Raw genomic sequence first — 20577 nt, 5'->3', positions numbered from 1 at the left:
CAAATAATCTGTGTAATTTAATCATTGTCACAACCCCCCCTCTTCCCCTCTCTCCTTCCCTTTTTCCCTCCCTCTCTCTCATTGAGACTGATATTAAAAAGACATTCTGAGAAATGTGACACTTAGTTTGCAAATATAAGCAGAGTTGTGGAAGCAACGCAGAGCTTTCCACAGAGATGAAACAGTGTTTCACTCTGACAGGAGAAATCTGTTTCGCTGAGAATGCTGGCACCCCAGCTGTGAGGGGTGTGCCGGCTGCTCCCCAGGGCCACTCTGCTGGAGCTTCAGGCTGTTCAGAGGATGTGCTGCCAGATCTATAGCTTTTCAGTAAGCTTTGTTCCTTCCCTCACACCCGCCTCAGGAATGAGAAGTGGCTAGACTCTAACCAGCTTGGTTCACCCTGCTCTGCCAAGTCTGCTCCTCCCCACACAGTTCAGGCAGAACAGCCATGATGTTGCCCTACTGATGAATACACCAGTAGCCCCAGGTCATGCTGGTGTCTAGGCATGGCTTGCTGAGTGGCCAACCAAACACTACAGCCAAGCTGTCCAGAGTGTTCCAGGAGGCGTTGTGCCACACCCTGTCAGTGGCTATGGGTAACACCAGAAGGCAGTGTGAAGAGGGCAAGGACTCTACGTCCTCAGTGCCCAGAGGACACTGGGAAAAAAGACAGAACTTCCAGGCCCTGCTCATCTTTCCTGCTTACACCCTCGATCTTCCCAGATCACAGAACAGGGGCAGGAAGTACCCAGATGCGCCCCCCACACACACACACCTGAAGACACCCACAGCATGGTGAGAAGGCTGTGCTTGGTGGACACCAAATTTCCTGGGGAATTTTACTTTTCTGTTTGACAACAGTGTGTGGGTGGGGGATTATCCACTGTGTGGGCAGGATAGGGATTGAGCCACTGTATGGGCAAGGTTAGATCCATGTATGTGGAGTCTCCATCTTTTAGGCAAGTCACATAAACACTGTTTTGAGAACTCAGGCAATTCCCAGTTACCACAGGATGGATGAGAGCTTAGGAGCTAGACAAACTAGGTGACACCCATGTGGAAGTCCCGGGCAGTGCCCCAAAAGGTTCTTGGTGGAAATGTTCGTGGGCGCGTTGAGTCACAAATGGTTTTCCTCTGTGGTGAATTCAGAGCAAAAGGCTTTTCCCACAGCTTCATGTTCAAAGAACGACGACCACGGAGTGGACTGGCGTCCATCCAGGTGTTCTACCCATCTGACTACTGGGGAACACAGACGCCTCTGTAAACCAAGGGAGGCCACAGGTCTCAGCTAAGGAAGTGTAATTATTAACAGCAGGCTGTGTAATTAGTCAGTGTATCCAGAGCCTCCACACAGAACTGCTACCGCTGCTGACCCGCCTCCGCCGCCACTGACGTGTGCCCGCCATGCGCCTGCGGGCTGCTGCGGGTTACAATGTTGCAATGTTGCCTAGAATGTTGCCGTTAGTTACTAAACTTTCTCCAGCAGCGAGAAGCCAGCAACCCAATCACATCTAGAAACACAGCCCCAGGCTTCATTCCTCTCAGGGTCTTGAGCTGGCGGATAGGGATCCCTGGGCCTCTTTACACTTTCTCTCTGAGTTCGGCAGAGTCAGGTGTGTGAGTCTTGGGGCGATGTCAAAGTCCAGAAGAGTTCTGAACTCCAGCTTGGGCCTGAGGCCTTAGAGAGTTGAAGGCTGAGAAAACCCCAGGGCACTGAGAGCCCTGGAAAGATAACATCTGTTCTTGCACCCACATTGTAGGATTTGGCCGGCTGGCTGGCTGCTTTTGTCTAGCTGATAATGTGGTTGGTGTTGTTTGATTGGTTGGTTGGTTGGTTGGTTGATTTGGTGGTTGGTTTTGGGTAGCGCTTGGTTTTATTTCTTTAGTTACTTTGCACATTAACTGACTAGTTTTGCCTGATTGGTTGACTAATTGGTTGGTTGGGGATTGGTTTTCATAAGTTTGTTGGCTAATTGACATCATAGGGTCATTATTTATTTATTATTATTATTATTATAAACCGTGAAACAATCTGTAAGCACCTGTCACAAAACTTCCAGCGCACAACAGTTGTTAAGTATTAGTGGTCTGTTTGGCACTGGACATTGAGTGTGAATGCCACAGACTTAGCAGCAGTATAAAACAGAGACAGCAGGGTGTGTCCCAGCCTCCTCTGTGCCCTCCCAGATCTGTACACTAAGGAAGGAACCTTGGGGTACAGAAGGATATAGCTGATAGCCAAGAACCCAGGGCCTAAAGCTCTGAGGGCTCCCCATACTCACCAGCAGGAGCCCCGATAAGAGGCAGGGACAGATGCCAGAAATACAGCAGTCATCGAGATGGATGCCCCGCCCAGACATAGCAGGATGTCTGGTGCCTTACAAAGCAGGATAATGAACGTAGAGAGCATTATGTCTGTGAGGGACTCATGGAAAATTGTTACCCATTCAAACTTGGGTTCTCACCTGACTGACAGCAAGAATGCAAGGAAGACAGCAAGCGTTCATTTAGACCTCTGGGTGACTGGCCACAAAGTGCCACCAGGCCAGTCCAGGAGGGTGGGCGGGGCTTGCCCTTCTGACATTGGAAGCATATGCATTGCCCCCTTTGAATGTCACAGGGTCAGAAGGGTGTGGTTGAAGACAAGCTGTTTGCATGGTAATTGTCCTGCTCACCTGTCCCCTTGCTTGTGAACCTCACTGGGCCACCACTTATTGTCCCATGCCAGGAAAAATCTAGAAATGCCACTGGTGACTGGACCTTTGAGGCCATGTTTACTTCATACTCTGAAAACGTAGAATGTGTCCTTCATATGATGGGTTCTATCCTCAGCAACCTGGTTGTAAAGCTTCACATTTGGAATCAAGAGGGACTTTTTAAAGATGATTTTTATTATTTTTAAGTGTGTGTCTGTGTGTCTGTGTGTGTGTGAGCGCACGTGAGTGTGAGTACATGAGTGAGTGCAGGTGGCACAGAGGTCAGAGGTCTCGGATCCCCTGGAACTAGAGTTAACAGGCAGTTAGGAGCCACCTGATGTGGGGGTTGGGAACTGAACTTTGATCCTCTAAGAGCGGAGTGCACCCTCAACTCCTGATCCTTTATCTTCCCAGCTTCAGAAGGCAAGGTTTCGATATGACAGGACACACGTGTGGAAAAGGGTCTCTTGTTTGTGTAAATATGTACATGTAATGGGGGGAGGTGAGAAGTCATATGCACCGTGGACATATGTGATGGTGTGAGTGTCTGTGCGTGTGTATGGAGCATGCATTTGCCTGTGTGTGCGAATGGCCTGAACTGTATGTGTATGTGTGTCTTTGTGTTGCGTGCTATGTGTATATGTACGTGCTGTGTGTATACGGGTGTGTATGTGAGTGCTGTATACGCACGTATACAAACATGAGTGTTATGTATGTATGCTATGTGTATATGTGTGTGCTGGGTTGCTGTGACTCTCTCTCACAGAGGCCAGCTCTGAACCTCTCAACATGCACTGCGGGAAAGGCTTCTTCCCATTTGAAGTTCTGCATCTGGTTGGTTTAAGCACACCTCGCTATTGCAATCTGATGCCTCCATTAATCTAAGAATCAAACTTTTAGGATGTAACCCCGGGTAGCTGTGGAGAAAGTTCAACTTTACGATTCTGCCTCTGATACTTGGAACAGAGTCCTCATTATTTTAATGTCTCCCAATTATACTCCATAAGCCCTAAGCAACCAAACACACCTTAGTAAATAAACAAGGCAGGCCCAACTGTGCAAACAGCCCGTGGTGATCTAGGATCCTTGCCACATAGATTATTCACCCTGTACCAGTACATAACTGCACTAAGGCACATGACCGAGAACCTTACAGGTGAATGGGGGCAGGGTAAAGCCATGTTAGGGAGCGTTGTTTCCTCTCTGGCAGTCTCCATGAGGAGGGAAAAGAGCTTCTCTGAGATCCCTCTCCCTCATCGCCAGCAGTTGAGCTCTGGTCCCAAAAGCTTCTTGTTGCTACCTGGGCTTTGCCCTGTGCTGTGGGCCCTCTGGCTACACCAAGTAATGGAATTCCATACTATAAAATGCAGTGGCCTCACCCTGGGTTCATTCCAGGGTGGGAAGAGATGACTGACAGAGAACTGGAAGGAGGGAGGGGGTCAGAGCAGAGAGTAAAGCTCCCAGGCGCACCCACCCTCCCCCAGGCTGAGGAGCCCCTCACACACACTCAGTGGTGTAGACAGGGTGTCGTTTCTCGTCCTGCCCCTCCTCCACCAGGAGAAGGTCATGGCATGGCATGGCTCCAGGTCACACCTTCAGCCTTTGCCTCTTTCTTGCAGCAGCCATGACTCCGTTTGTTTTGCTTAATTGCCAAAAGGCCGCAGTGATTGGGAGAGCATTTATATTTAAGCTTTTCAAATGACACGAATTAAACCAATCGGAGGTTGGGTTCGATGCTTTTGAAGTAGATTATTTAGTGTATTTTAAAAGGAAATACGGCATAGGGCTCGAGGGCTCGAGGGCTCTCGGGAGGGGAGAGGGTGCTGCTTTTGACAGGGCCTTCCACACGGGAGTTTTTCTGCTTCCATGCTGGAATCCACAGTACCTCACCAGTCTGAGGACAGACAGCCCAGTCGGAACCCTCCCCGTCAACACCTCAATGTTTGCAAGGCAGCTAGCTCCTGAGCATGGAGCACCTAGGGTCAAACCACATGGAGTGTAAGATCTTTAAAGTCCTGCTTCTCTTAGTGCTTAAAAACCTCGCTTCATGGACTAGCTCAGAAAAAACCCATGTGCATGCTTCCTGGGTCGTCATGTGACCTGTGCGCCTGCGTAGCAAGCTCCAGAAGGTTTTTCATAATACCTTTACAACTTGGATCTTCTGGTAACCACATGGTGGTTTGATTTTTGTCACCACGTGTAAAACAAGAGACATCTGGGGGCACAGATACCTCCCTCTGAGTGCATTTTTGCAAAGGACTCTACACACAGATGGCTGGCAAGCGAGGAGCTGGCCTTAATTGATCTTGGTGATCGGCAGCTCCTTGCTGTGTGCGGGATATTCTCCACCCATCGTGCATCCTTTCCAAAGCTCAAGTGATTGACTGTGCCCTGGATTGAGTGGACATGGCGCCAGCCCGGTGTGTTTCCCCAGCCCTCCCGGCAAGCTAAAGAAGGCTCGATACTCCCCACAACTCGCCCTGAGGCCACAGGGTCACAGAGATGGTTTTGAAGGATGGGCTGCCTCTGAGATAGAAGGGAAAATCCATTTCACAACCTGGGTGTGGTTCTTTGAGGCAAAGGGGCAGAGCACAGCTGCAAAGACAAACTCCAAAAGTTTCTCTCTGGCTTTCAGTCCTCAATGGTGTGGCATTGATACATTCTTTCTGTATCTTTCTGATCTTTCCTGAGCAGCTCTTATTGTTACCTTTACAAAGGTTTGTCAGTTCAAATGCAGGCAGGAGGCAATAACCATGGATATCTAGCAACGGTGCCTACCTCCACTGTACTGGATTTGCCCACGTGACCTGCCTGCTTTGTAAGAGGGAAGATTCTGCAAATTGGTGATCTACATATATTCAGGGAAACATCTGCACTCTTGATACATTAGCATTTTGTTTTAAGCAGAGATAGGGCTTATCTCAAAGACAGGACTTGACTTAAAGCCGTTAAATAGGGGACTATCCAGAAACGTAAAGGGCTATTCTACAGGAAGATCACCAAAGCAGTTATGCATTACCCAAAACTAAAGCGTTTGCCTTCCAAAAGAAACCAAAGGCTTCTGTCACCTTATTCTGTTTCTAAAATGTGGCTACTTTTTAATTAAATAAATATCCTTCTGTAATTTATTTTGTTAATTAACATTCTGGGTTACATGTGGGCATTGAGCCCCCTGTCCTCTGGTGTGTCACCAACCCTCTTCCGTTCACCCACTTCACTTCCTAGACAGTCCTGCTTCTGTTTCATGTCACCCAAATGATTCTGTGTGTCTCCATGAGAGACGAAAGAGAGAATGCATGTGGCGGTTGTTTTTCTGAGGCTGGCTCGATTCACTTAGCGATGAGTTTGTCTTGGACTCTTGTTAGTCGTGAGGCTCGCTGAGCAGTAAACCGAAGCTGACAGCGCCAGGCTAAGCAGATACATCCCTGTCTCTTCTGCCTCTTGAAGGGACCATCCTTCCCACTTACCGGGCCAGCTGGGGCAGCAGTAGCAACCAGGAATAAACAGAAGGTCTCTGTGCTCCTAAAATAGAAGCCAGTTTGTCCAGTTGCGTAACAGACCTCAATAAGCAGTTTCAGTGCACTGCCGCACTGAGTAATGTTTACCCTGCCGTGACTTCCCAAAGCCCGTGCTTAAACCCAATCCCCAGCACACTTCTGTGCATTCATGATTCAGAGACCTCTGCACTCTCAGTCACATCCCAAAGAGAGCTCCCGCCTCTGTACTGTAAAGCTGAACTGTTACAGGACGAAGCTAAGGAGGTATTTCCACAGGAAAGTGGCTTCAGAGCTGCATGAGACCAGCTCTCACTTCGGGCAAACCTACAAGCAGTTTTATGGGCATGGGACGTTTTTCCCTTTAATCTTCTCTTTTTCTTGTTCAGTGCAAGGGGGTGGAACCTGGTGCCTCTTATGCTAGACAAGTGCTCCTCACTGAGCTGTACTCCAGTTCTAGAGGGTGTGTGCGTGTGCCTGTGTGTGTCAGTGTGCATGTGTGTGCATGTGCATGTTCATGTACATGTGTGTGCATGTGGAGGGTGCATTCATGTACATGTGTGTGTACATGTGTGTGTGCGTGTGTGCCTGTGCATGTGAGTGTGCATGTGTGTGCATGCCTGTGCATGTGCATGTTCGTGTACATGTGTGTGCATGTGGGGGTGCATTCATGTGCATGTGTGTGTGCACGTGTGTGCATGCGCGTGCGTGTGCGTGTGCATGCGTGTGTGTGTGTGTGTATTTAACACTTTTGCTAAGATGTTCTTACACATACAGACTGAAAATGTTCAGTGCGGTTTTGGCACATCCACAGCTGTGTGTCATCATCTCACCATCGAGTTTTACAACAGTGACTCGGATAAATCACACCTGCGCCCAACTGTCTCCCTGCCCCATCCCCCCAAAGCCACTGGTCCTCTGTCCCTGTGTTTCCCCATTACAGTAGGTCACATGGATGGGATCATCTGGGTGGCCTTTGGCATGGGGCTTCTTTCCTGAAACACTGCATTTTGAAAGTTCGTCCGTGCTCCCCTATGTATCTTCCTGCCTCTGGCTTTGAAGCACATGCCCCAGAGGTAAGGGTATTGAACATCTTTTCATAGTCTACTGGCCAGCTATATGCCTTCTCTGAGGAAAGACTCTCCACCGTCTTTCTAACTTTGTGTTTGCCATGTGTCTGTGGGAGTTTGTTACATTGTAAATCCTTGACACACATCAGATAAAAGATTTCTAAGTAGTTTTCCCATTATATACATTTTCTTTAACTTTCTTGTATAATATGGTGTGGTACTGTGTGTGTGTGTGTGTGTGTGTGTGTGTGTGTGTGTGTGTGTATGTGTTTATGGTGCATGTGTATATGTGTGTATGTTAATCTGTATATGTATAAGTGTGTGTGTGTGTGTGTGTGTGTGTGTGTGTGTGTGTGTGTTTTAGGGTGCCATGACAAACAAGTGGCAGTCAGAGGGAAGCTTTCAGGATGCAGGCCTTCCCTTCCATCCTGGAATCCAGAAATCAAACTCCTGCTGTCTGCACCCCGTCGCTGCCCCTAGCCAGTGCCTTTGCTGCTCACCCTAACTCAAAATACAGGCAGAAGAAGAAAAGAATCTGCTTTTGAGAAAATAAAGTCTGGTCTGGCACACAAGCTTGTAATGTTGGCATTTTATGGAGCTGTGAGCGACAGCAGTTCCAGGTCATCCTCAGCCATACAGGGCATTTCAGGCCAGCCTGGGATACATGGGACTCTGTCAAGAAAAAAGGAAGTGGTAGCGTGCGGGGAGGGGCAGGGGGTGAACAATACATTCAGACTTTTTTTCTCATTTTTTCGACTAGCACATGGGACTTTTTCTTGTGCCGATTCTTCAGCACTTTTGTGATTTCATATTGCCACCGACTTTAAATTTTAAAATATGCAGGAGTCTTTCGATCACGTAACACCCCAGCAGGCGTGCATACGCTGCACGTGTGGGCTATGGGAGGTGCTGCACTTGTCTGTGTCATATGGGGCTCAAGGAGCCGCTTCCTTCTGGAATCTCTAGCAGCTGAAGCCCAGAGGTGCCTTCGAGGAAGCTGGAGTGAGAATTTGGACTGTGTATGGGAAGGAGAAAGGCAGAGGCTAAGACAGGTCACACTCAGCTTCCCGGTCTCAATCCCAGGCTTTGGTAGTGGACACTAAAGCATGTCCACCGCAGTGGGTACGAATGTGGCCTTCGGCTGCCAGCCCCGCTGTGCCGTCCTCACTGAAACCTCCATTCCGGACTTTGCCATAAGCTTATCCACAGCAGCTCAGGTGCCCTTCTACCTGAGGGCCCCAGGGTGGCAGCTCTTTGATGATGACATCTCTCCTCAACCGAGCAGTCCTAGGTCGTTGTCATTTGTCTGTGACATCTTGCCTGGTCACTTCGGACACCTCTCTGCTGATTCCGCCACTGAAGCCAGGACTGAGAGTCAGGAATGGCAGGTTTCCTCCGGGACTGTGTAGTGTGTGCCCTCCTCAGGCATTCGGTTCCAAATCCTGTAGCTCTGCGGGTTTCGGAGATGGCCCTGGGCCTCTGACTCACCTGTAGACTCAGAGAGTCGACACTCTTCTGGGAAGACCATGGCAGGGTGCCTTGGCACGGCCCAGGTTCCACAGCCCCGTGGTTGAGCACATGTCAGAGTCCCCAGCTCTCAGCCACAGGAAAGACCAGGAGCCAAGAGGTCTGGAATGAGCTGTGTGCTTGAGGACTACAGCCCACCCCAAGTTCCAGCTGAGGTACCCAGTGACTACTGGAGTAGAGATAACAGGATCTGACAAGCAGAACCTACCAGACAGAAGGAGCAGGAGAAAGAGAAGTGCCACACCCTCTTTGCCCAGAGCCAGCAGATGATCCCCGCTTATGAATACTTGCAGAGGGACTGCATCCATATCCCCCTTACCCAAGAGGTAGAGAGGAGGGCTGCAAAGTTCATAAGCTCTGACAAAGAGTCTTCTTATACGTTAATGTTTACTCCTCCCCTCCCCGCTCTCCTGAAAAGTCTTTTTTTATACCCACTCATGTCAGCTTTTACATTGTTTACACGTAGCCCTGAACTCGCTGTGTGTTTAGCCATTAAATGTTTAACCCTCCTGCCTCTACCACCTCAGTCTGAGATTATCCACAGGTAATGGGGCTGCAGATCAGACACAAGGCTTCATGCGTGGGAGTCAAGCACTCTACCGACCGAGCTACACTTCTATCCCTGTGTCTATCTGAAGTGGCGTTGCCAAGACACGTATCTAAGCCAGGCTTATCTGCTGGCTGCAGGTGTGGGGTCCGCTGTCCAGACACCAGAGTCTCTAAGTGAACACCCCTGCCTTGAATGCTAGCTGCTGCTTGGAGCCTTAGGTATTAGATACAGGTGCTTCAGGGTAGCCAATGTCTTTGGAGGGAAGGGGTTAACTAATGTCTATAACCCATTCCTTTTTGACCCATTGGGTTTTAAGGGATTCGAAAGCATCAAACTCCATTCTTACGTGTGCTTCTAGTCAGTGGACATGGTTCAGAGCTTAACACACACCCCGTTCTGCAGTGTGCGGCTCTGTGACATGTCTTGCTACCAAAGTTCTCCCAAGTGGTCTCCAAGTGAGTCAGAACACCGTAACATCTTCCTCTCCCAGAACCTCTTCTGTTACCTTCCAGAAATGTGTACAGTACATATTAATGTATCCTCCGACCTCTCGAATCCCCAATGCTATCACCACCAGGTCATTAATCCTCCAGAAATGCCAAGTAAAGAACCTGCTACTTGTGTGTGAGTGGGACCCAGAAACACCGCTGGGGAGTGGACGCACGAGTGTGTGTGCATGGGTATGTGTGCCTATGTACACACCTACGTGGTATGCTAATGGATGTGCTCTCTAGATGAACGACTGAATAGCAGGTGACACTCCTCTGGGTCGATGTGTCACTCGGGTGCCTGGACACTGATTACTTAGGAGCACGCCACTAGGTGCCTGGTCCTTAGTCACACCGGGATTCCTTCACTGCATTCAGCCTAAATCTGGCTTGGCAGGTCTGAGGCCTCAACAAGGCCCACCCTGTGCAGCAGGTCTGAAGAGGACAAAGATGGCGACGAAGCCTATAGCCCCTAGGTCTCTTCTCCCAGGCCTCACGCAAGGCCACCTCAACCCGTGGGAAGTTGCTCCCTGACATTTGAAGGTCAAAGGTCGTTGGGGTTTCTCTTTCATGTTTTTCTCAGAGAAGATGAGTTGGATTACTGGCTCCTGATAAGTTAGAAGCATAGAAATTCCTCAGCACTGAAGTCACCTCTTTCCTCTCGCCGCCATCTTTGGCTGGGCGTGCTAGCGTTTGTCCGAGGCTGGCTGTGAGGATGTGGCTTCAACAACAGTCCCATAAATCAGAAATCTACACGGCCAGACTTTGATCTTATGGAACGAGTGGAGCTAGTTCTATATTCTGAAAGGCCAGAGGTGGTGTCTCCCTGCCTTCCCTGGCTCTAGGTGGCCCCGTCGTCTTCCCTGTGTCACCGCCATCCTTCTGCATGGCTGAGTGTGCTTTCCCTGTGACAAGGATTCCGTTCACTAGCTAGGCCCACGCTAATTTCCCTTAACTTTATTGCCTCTGTGAAGGCCCTATTTCCATACAAGGAAATAGACAGGGTCCCAGACGACAGAAGTTATAACACAGACGTATTTTAAGAATCAGGGAACCCATAGAGGGGAGAGAAGGTTAGCAGCTAACAGTCAGGGAGGATTCAGGAGAGATAACAGAGACCAAAGACCCTAGCAATAAAGTTTGCTGAAAAACAATAGAGGAAAGACACATAACGGATATGATTCTCCGTAGGAAGCTTAGTGTGTCTGCTAGCACCGGCCTCAGCAGCCACATGTGAGCCTTGGCATGTAGAATGTAGGTTAACCGCAGAGACAACATCACGCTGTCGGTAGTTGCTTTGGGGAGTCATACAGGCGTGTTTGCCCTCCATGAAGTTGATGCTGTTAGCACCCAGAACCTGAGTTTGCTAAGGGATCCTTGGCTGTGGCTCTCATCTGTTGTGCTTATAAAAAGATAAGGAGAGAGGGAACGTGTTTGGTGGATGTGTAGCCAGGTATGGGGAAGGGGGTGCCGCCAAGGGCCCATGTTGAGGCATCCCTTTCCCCAGAGGGACCAGACACACAACGGTATAGTCTAGAATAGAGTTTATTCAGGGCATGGGGAGGGGAGTTGAAAGGGTAGTAGGGACAGAGAAAGGCAGAGAGAGAGAGAGCGCAGAGTAGTAGAGAAGTAGAGATGGCTTTGAGCATGTGGAGAGAAAAGGGGGAGGAGAATGGGGAGAGAGTGGGGGAAGGGGCAAGGGGACAGAGTAAGAGTAAGGCAAGAACAAGAGAGAGAGGAAGTGGGCAAGCAGCCCCTTTTACAGTGAGTTAGACACACCTGGCTGTTGCCAGGTAACTGTGAGGTGGAACTTAGACAAAATGCTAACACCATCCGTGGCCAGTCAGATGCTGCAGCTTGGTCCTCCATAAGTGAGTCACCTGTCTGCCATGGGATGTTAGCATCCTGCCACACGGCCCGTGGACCACCAGCCACCCTGAGTGAATGCACACTCCACGTCCAAATCCCACACATTCATCAAACCCATCCTCTTGGCAGGCATCAAATTTGTCTCCTGCTACCAAGAGATCTGTGTGTATGTGGCAGGGTGGACAGGGGTTCCAGTGACAGGAAATATCAGATGCTTTACCAGCAATCACTCAGACACAACCCAACCAGGGACATCCAAGGACACTGGAGCCCTTCTCTGCCTCCGCAGTCCCGTTACTTCCGTCTCTAGACAGCAGCCCATGCCTTCTGAAGCAAGGGTGCACAGATGACTGGGTTGTGCTGCCTTTTGGAGGTGGGAGCTGTTCTCGGACCTGCATTCTGGCCCCTTGCATGCAGCTTATTCCTCACGGAGCACTGCTAGGGCAAGGGAAGTGAACCCCAAGCGAAGGCAGCCAGGCAACGACATCCTGCACACTTACACAAAGGGAAAAGGACATGGAGCCAAGCTGAGGGCATCACAGGTACCACGGAGCTGGTAAACCCAGAAGGCATCCACCCGATTCCTTCTCCTCTGACAGAGCATCGTTTCATCCTCACAGAAAAGAACAGTGAGGTGCAGAGAGGTTAAGTCCATGCCCAAGGAAGCACGTCTAAGTCATTATACACGTAGCTCTGACCATAGGATTTGTTGTCTCAATTGCTGCCCGTCCTCCCACCTCCCACAGACCCTATGCAAGGAAAGAAAACCTAGACTTTCACCAGCACCAGGCTGGGTCTGAATTTGATGTGTTTGGGAATATGATGCATTAAAATTAACCAATGAGGGGCTGGGGATTTAGCTCAGTGGTAGAGTGCTTGCCTAGCAAACACAAGGCCCTGGGTTCGGTCCTCAGCTCAAAAAAAAAAAAAAAAATTAACCAATGAGATGATTACACGCACATAAGGAAACAGAACGCTATCTTCGTGGCACATTTGTGAATTAACTGTACACTAAACATTTAAACTCAAACGAGTTCAACAGCCACACACGATGGTGTGCTTCTAGGATCTGACACTTGGGGGAGGCAGTGGTGGGACGCTCAAGACTTGCCTGGCCAGTTCCCGTCCAGAGCTGTAGAGTGAAACTCTGTCACAAAATACTTTTTTTTTAAAAAAAAAAAAAAAAGCAAGTAATGGTGGTGACTGCCTGTAATCTCTGTGCTAGAGAGGTAGGATAGTGGTTGCCTAGGGCTCGCTGGCCAGCCAAGCTAGCTTAATCAGCAAGCTTCCAGCCAGTAAGAGATCCTGTCTCAGAGAGCGAAATAAATGCTTCCTGGGGAAGGATACCCAACGGTGTCCTCTGGATGTTACCCTCGTGCATGTGCACCCATGTGAAATAAGTTCGTACTAATGCCTTATTTTCAGCAAATGCCAGAAGAGCAGGCAGGAACTTTCCCTTCCTCCCACATAAAATCCCCCAGGAGTACCAGGCACCTCGTGAGGGGCAGCCCAGCCCTCCCACAGTGGGCTCTTCCTTCCCTCACAGGAACACGAAGTTGAGATTTGGTCTTTTACTATTTATTGTAATGCTAAATACTGACCCTCCCACAAAAATCTGGTTTCCCCAGGAATGAAGAGATCCTCACGCACACCAGCTGATGCTGTGCAAACTTGCTATTAATTTAAAACTATCGAATACACAGGCCAACAGCCTGGTGGGGCAGGAGAGGTAGGTGGGAGAATCACAGGAGGAGAAGAGAGAGAAGGAGGAGAGAGGAGAGACGTCTTGGGGTAGATGAGTCTTGAAAATAAGGCCATGAAGGCTGGAGGAAGAGCAGCCAGGGCGGAACATGACAAGTCACATCTCAGAGGTACTGATGGGGAAGTGGGTACTGAGAGCTTAGAGGGTGGATATGGGCTCCGCGCTGGTGTTTTCAAGGCTCATCTTACGTATAAAGGCTTTGTGTCTTTTATCTGGGAACTGAATGACCTAAGGTGGGGTAGAAACCCCCAACCGAGATTAATTATTACCACAACAAGACATTGCTGAATGTCAGCATTGGCACTGCCCCCCAGTGTCCTGATTGGCTTCTGAACAGCCTTCGTTAGAATTCAAAGAAATGCAGTCTGATGTCATGGCTGCCTCTGAAAGCCGTTTGAAATCTAAGAGTGACCAGACAGGCAACCTGTCTGTGGGCAGGAATTGCCTGGCTACTGTATTCTGTCCAGGCTGACACTGGCACCCTTTCATGGAAAAGCATCTCACCTGTGTGGAGCCCGAGTACATGTGAGTTCTTAGGCAGAGCAAAGAAGCCCTCGGAGCTGAGCGGCTTCCCCGCTTGAAGACAATGTATCCAGATGTATCTGAATGTGTCTGACTGTGTTTGTTGGGTGTGTTTTTTTTTTTTTCAGGATGGTGAGATTCACCGAGGAGAGGCTGAAAAAAAGAGAAGCGTCGGCAAGCTTTCTCAGACGGCCTCAGAAGACAGTGATGTGTTTGGTACGTAGCAGCAGAGAGGGGAAAGCCCCTGTGGCTCCACTTGGACTGTGAGCCCACGCATTCTCACTGGGGGAGTTGTATTTCCGAGGGCCTGGGCTCGTCCATGGCTTTGTGGGGATTTGTTATTGTTGTTGCTTCTGGTTTTGCTTTGACCGGTCTTCCTGTGTGTATGTGCGAACACAAGTGTGCATGTGGCACTGTACCTGTGAGGAAGTCAGAGGACAGCCCGAGAGTGAGTGAGTCTTCACCTCCTGCCTCATATGAAACAAAGTACCTTGTTCATTATGGAGTTCGCCAGGCTAACTTATCTCTGAGCTTCCAGCGAGCAGTACCCACCTCCCGCTCGTGGCACAGGAAGTACAGATGTGCACTGCTACACTTGGTTTTACGTGGATTCTGTGGAGCCAAACTCATGACCTCACACGTGTGTAGCCAGGCGTTCTACCCCCTGACGATGCCTCCAGCTCTGTCTTCCTTTGTAAACACACCTGGGCAGTGGTGTGGTGAACACTGCGCTCCTGCAGACCGTCCCCACGTGACCTAGGGCTCTGCCCCACTTTGTGTTCATCCTTGCTCCCTGTAGCCCTAAGGACCTCGCAGTCTCCCTCTCAGCCAGGCTGCGGGAACATCAGCAGGCCCCACAGAGTGGAAAGCATGCAGATGGGGAAGCGAGCTTGCCAAAGCCTGTGTACTTGGGCTGACTGGAGACAGTGACTCAGCTGTTGTTGGGAATAACTGTGGTCTGTGAAACGCTCCTTCTGTTGCCTCACGGGGACACACCGCCCTGCACACGGGTTTTGTTTCTTCCTATTTCTCAGAGGGGACAAACACCTGCATCTGACTTTTTTTTGAGGACTGTGGTTATCTAGAGCCCTAGGGGCACTGCTGTCTCTTGTCTCCCACATAGGAGGAGGAAAGTGTGACTGAGAGTCAGACTGTGTGGTAAGAACCCACTGTCCCAAGAGAACACAGTGGCCAGGCCCTGCCACTGCAGGGATCGTGACTCAGGTCGTGCAGCCTGGGTTTCAGTCACTTAAAGCCAGTGGCCATAGCCACACTCCCCAGCCCCAACTTGCCTATGCAAAGGCCTTTCTTCATACTTTCCCCACTAGGTAGCACCATCTACCCTGCTGTTTCGTTATTGTTCGTTCTTACGAACTTGGTTTCTTCAAAATGTCTTTCTTCTGTGCTTTGTCCTTGAGCAAATATCTGTGGTTGAAAGGCCTCTGCGATCAATGTGACCCCAATGACTCTGAGATCGAGTTCAATGTGACCCCAATGACTGAAAACCGTGACTGGGGGCTAGGAGTACGGTGGGCGGCAGGAGAGTGGGGGAGGGGCTCTCCGATTTCTTTGGCTGTGTCTATTTCCAGGGAATTTTCCGGGAGACATTCCTGTCTTTGGGAAGTGGGGTGTTCGTTTTTTAGTGGCGGAGGGAAGAGTAGAAGACAGCAGTGTGGCTGCCTGGCAGCAAAGCGCACAGTTTAAGATATTGAGGGAAAAGCACGGCACAGAACATAATGTCCGCCTGTCCTGTTCAGAATGGTTCGGAGTCTTCTGGACGGGTCCTTTACTTGTGTGCTCTAAGTATGTACGTAGAAGTAATGCATATCTATATATACAGAGGAATATCAGGGGCACCAAAGAAAAGGCAAAATACATAGGCCCCGGTTTGCATTTTCTTTAACCATGTGTCACCTTTAGTATTGGTTATGGTTTGAGCTCAGGAGTTGAACGCATGCTTAAGTAAGTGCTTTCCCACGGAGCTATGGCCCTAAGTCCCAATGAATTGCTTTCCAGTTTACTTGTGACGATAGCAGCCCTTGCATAACATTGTGTAGATGTGTGTATGTGTGTGCACACATCAACCATGCCTTACCAAAGGCCTCTGAGTGTAAGTACTCTGATTCCCGAAGCTGTCTCCACAGTGGCCGCCTTCACGCCTTGGTAGAAATGAAGAGCAAGGCAGAAGACACGGATATACTCACGCCTGAGGCATGAAGGCGCCTCACAGCTCTTGCAGGGTACAAGCAGAAGGATCCCAGTCACCCTCATGCATGCATAGCTCATCCATACTGGTCCTGGCTGAGTCAGAGCCCAGGGGTGTGTGAGGAACCTGCTGTTTGCAGATGTCCTAGGTTCACTCAACCCTGAGTCACGGAGGCTGGGCCGTGAGTACTCCTCACCAATCCTCAGTGGTACAGACCGAAGACACCGTGAGCTGCCAAAGCCGGACACACACGGGTTCCAGGCTGAAGATGAAGGATGATAAATAAAGAGAGAAAACTCTGGGGGTTTTTCCAGAAAGGCCCTGGCTGGCTTTTCTGTTCTGTTACTTTGGTTCAGTTTGGTTGGGGCTTTTTGGGTTTTGTTGCTGTTCTGTTGTTGTCGTTGGTGGTGGTGGTTGTGTGTGTGTGTATGTGTGTGTGTGTGTGTGTGTGCATGCGCATGTGTGTGCGAGGGCACTCACACCCTGTGGTGTAAGTCAGGACAATTTTTGGAAGTTAAATCTCGTTTCTAACACGTAGGTCCCAGGGGTTGAACTCAGGTTGTAGGGCTTCACATTGACAGGGACCAACCGAGCCATCCCTCCAGCCTGAACGTGGACCATAGATCCTAGGGAACACATCAGAGAATTCTGTATAAACTGAGAGTGTCTCAGACGCGGTTCCACATGAATCCAGCCCCCCTCCACCTCACAAGGGCCTCTCTGACTGTCCAGGCCGTGGGCTCCATTCCAGAAAAGCCAACCCCCTTGACATCCATCGCATTCTGCGAACATGGTGCGGGCTGCAGCCCTACTGTGGTCATCTCTAAACCCTCAGATATCGTTTCGTTCCTGTGTCAGAGAACAGGGGAAGGATGTAGGAAGCACTGAGAACTGTCTGCTGTAGCCAACAGGTCCTCACAGGACGCATGCACCCCTAGGATATTGGGCATCATGGAGTCGGAGGGGGGATATGACTTCCGATGGGATGGGATATTGACTGGGCACAAGTGCTACATCCGATGGCTCTAGGACCCAAGCTAAGCCGGTCAACCGAATCCAGACTCACTTCCTCTTCCTTGGCGCCTTTTCCAGTCGAGTAAGCAGCTTTGAGGCCTTAACCTCACTGGGTAAAATGCCACTGAAGTGTTGCTTCAGTCTCAGGGGAGTGTCTCAGCAGGCACGGTGTTTAGTCTCTCCGTCTTCTTCCTCTGTCAGAGCTGCGGTTACACCTCAGGCCTGGTTGCCTGGCTACTCAGGAAGAAGGAAATGTTTCAGGGCACCGTAGCCTAGGGAACCCTGTTGACCCCATTTTGAGGAAGCAAGCTATTTCTCAGCTGGCTGGTTTTTAAACTTTGTTGAGCCACACACCCCACACACTCCACATACCATGCTGTCACTTGAAGGCAACATACCCCACCTACTTCCTATAAAGCTCTCAAAACAGGGCCGCTCTCCCCCCCTCCCGCCCCGGCAGGTCCACTGTGAGCTGAGCAACTCTAGTAATAGATACCACCCACCAGAAGAGGGCACCACTGCTCTGCAGTAGCAACTGGTTCCTCCTAGACAGTCTGGACTGAGACACTGCTCAGTGTGCACGAGATGCCCAAGCTTGACAGGTGGTGCAGGCAAGGATGGCTGAATGGCGGGGTCACACCTTCCTTCCGCTGCCGTCCTGTTTCACGCGTCTGTCAGAAAGATGCACAACAGGCGAGGTCAGATCTTACGGAAAGCTACAAGGAGGTGCAGGGGCTGGAGACAGACCTGCCTGTGTTCGGTGTCACCGGAAAACATTCGTCAGAAGTGTTTGCGTGCTTGTCTCTGTGGCCCACAGCTTGGGTCAGTCTACAGTGAGGGGGCACACGGGAAGCAATGGATTACCAAAGACCGTGAGGTCTAGATCACATAAGATCAGCTAGGACAGCCGTGATTGCTGTGGCGGGGTTTGAGTGTGAGATCCGGCCACCGGCATGGCAAGTCAGATGTCTTGTGTCACACGGGATGTGACAGAGCTGAGCCATTTTTGACTTCTGCTTCTTTGGCTCCTCAGAGGTGAGGAGGGGGCAGGACCGAGCCTCTGTGAATGGTAAAATGTCCACGTGTGCACACGCAGGAGTCTGTGACTGTGTCAGCTCCCGTTTTTAGTTCTTTCTTTAGGTTTCTGATTGTTTGTTTTGTTTGTTTGTTTATTATATGAGTACACTGCCACTGTCTTCAGACACACCAGAAGAGGGCATCAGACCCCATTACAGATGGCTGTGAGCCCCCATGTGGTTGCTGGGAATTGAACTCAGGACCTCAGGAAGAGCAGTCAGTGCTCTTAACTACTGAGCCATCTCTCCAGCCTTCTTTGGGCTTCTGATGTTTTTAGTTTTATTTATTTTATGCATATGGATATTTGCCTGCATGTTTGTGCACGTGCATCGTATGCATGACTGGTGCCTGAGGAGGTCAGAAGAGGACCTAGCATCCCCTGGAACTGCATTTCTGGGTGGTTGTGAGCCACTGTGTGGATGCTGGGAACCAAACCTCAGGTCCTTTACAAGAGCAACCCCTAACCACTGAGCCATCTTTGCAGTCCTGATTATTTGGGTTTTCAGACGAGATCTTCCTCTGTTGCCCAGGATTAACCAAGTACTCACCACACCCTCCAGCTTCATCCTCCCGAGAGCCGTGCTTACTGCTGTGTACCATACAGCCATATCGGTCCCCACAATCACAGAGAGGTTTACACAGCCACTTTAGATTTTATTTATTTTATTTTAAGTTTATCACTGCTCTCTCTGCATGTATACCTGTGTGCCAGAAGAGGGCATCAGATCCCATTACAGATGGTTGTGAACCACCATGTGGTTGCTGGGAATTGAACTCAGGACCTCTGGAAGAGCAGTCAGTGCTCTTAACCGCTGAGCCATCTCTCCAGCCCTACACAGCCACTTTAAAGGTTGCAAAGTCACGTTTAGCAAATTCTAAGAGTTTTCCAGCTCACTTTTTTTTTTTATTAGAGATGACAGTTACATGGTGGCCATGGGTCATAAACTGACACGTCGCATGGTTTATTTATTGAGATAACCTTCTATCAAAGCCTCAGCTTTCTGCCAACGGACCTGATCTGACCCAAAGACAGAGAATTGGGCAGACAAAGCAAGACCTTGCTGAGCCAGGACTTGGAGGGGCGTGGCTTGGAGGGGGCGTGACTTGGAGGGGCGTGGCTTGGAGGGTGCAGCATAGGGATGCAGGTTCCCATGCTAGGAAAAACCCAGAGGTAAGGAGTCAGTGCTCCCAGAAGCTGAAGCCCCCTCATCCCCTGTCCAATTAGAGGTGGGTGGTAGGCCCCAGGAAAAGGACAAGGGAAGGTGGCCTCAGAGCAGAGTCATCGTCTGGTTCACTTGCCGGCAACACATCACACTGTTCCCGTTCCCCTTCTGTCAGAGATGCCCACTTCCATCCCAACACCGAGGGCATCAGTGAAACAGCAGGTAGGCAGCCTGTCCGTGGTGAACAAACCCGGAGTCCTGATTCTCAGGAGGCAGAGGTAGTAAGAGCCCTGCTTACAAGCTAGCACCTCGCAAGCCTAGAGCTCAGCCGTGCTTGGGCACACCGCTGGCTCGTTAGCATGTCTGCTGTTCTCCGTCCCCATAACTGGGGATACATGCCCACCTTGCGTGGCTCGTGGGCTAGAGGAGAACTAGACAGCAGCTGCTGCTGGTACCTCATTAGTCACTTGCACCCAGAACGTCCTAGTAAAATTGTCATCTATGACAAATGCTGTGAACGTGGCTTCTGAGTCTTGTGGATACGGCTCAGTGACTTAAGTCCAGGTGCTTTCCGGTGGGCTTGCAGTATTCTAGGATGGGGCCTGAGGGGTCAGGGGTCGGAGGAAACAACAGAGGAAGGGAAGGGAACACTTTAACACAAACATTTGACACGTGGAAAGCAAAGGTGGTTTTCGCTGTTGTGGTTGCTTCTCAAGTAGCAGAACAGCCTTGTGTTGTTGAGAGGCCGCCTCAGCAGGAGGGTGCCCAGAAGCCAGAAAGCCTTTGCAGAGAGAGATGGGAAGAAAGGGACTGTGCCTTGACCAAGCCCCTGACCACCAGCGTGTCCACAGGGAGGTATCCCGTCCAAGAGAAGACAAGCCTCTGGCTGAAAGAGCAGGACAGGAGGTGCAGAGAAAAGTCCCATCTCCAGCTGACAGAACCGGGCTCTTTTTACACATTCAGCATCCATTCCTGTGAGGGAATCCTAGGTGTCCCCAAAGCAGCCCCACCCATGCCATCCTCATTGACTCAGCTACGTAAGTTGCCTCGCCAGTGAGGACAGATGGAGCTGGGTTTGCAGGTGGGAAGTCTTTCTTGAGTGCGTGTGTGTTGGCCTCCAGCCTCCTACCCTACTCTGG

General features: G+C 50.2%; 1 protein-coding gene across 7 annotated transcripts in view; it reads left to right on the top strand.

The window, feature by feature from the left end:
* Mbp (myelin basic protein) overlaps positions 1-20577 on the top strand; it is an 86178-nt gene that overhangs the window by 5850 nt on the left and 59751 nt on the right. For all 7 annotated transcript variants that reach the window (XM_032886091.1, XM_032886090.1, XM_032886093.1 and 4 more), the window contains exon 2: positions 14107-14194. In XM_032886091.1, the coding sequence (XP_032741982.1) occupies positions 14107-14194 (88 nt within the window). The remainder of the gene's footprint in view (positions 1-14106; positions 14195-20577) is intronic.

Source organism: Rattus rattus, chromosome 15 (assembly GCF_011064425.1).
Source record: "Rattus rattus isolate New Zealand chromosome 15, Rrattus_CSIRO_v1, whole genome shotgun sequence".
Taxonomy (NCBI): domain Eukaryota; kingdom Metazoa; phylum Chordata; class Mammalia; order Rodentia; family Muridae; genus Rattus; species Rattus rattus.
Note: the sequence above shows the minus strand (reverse complement) of the source record. Positions and strands in the feature narration are given on the sequence as shown.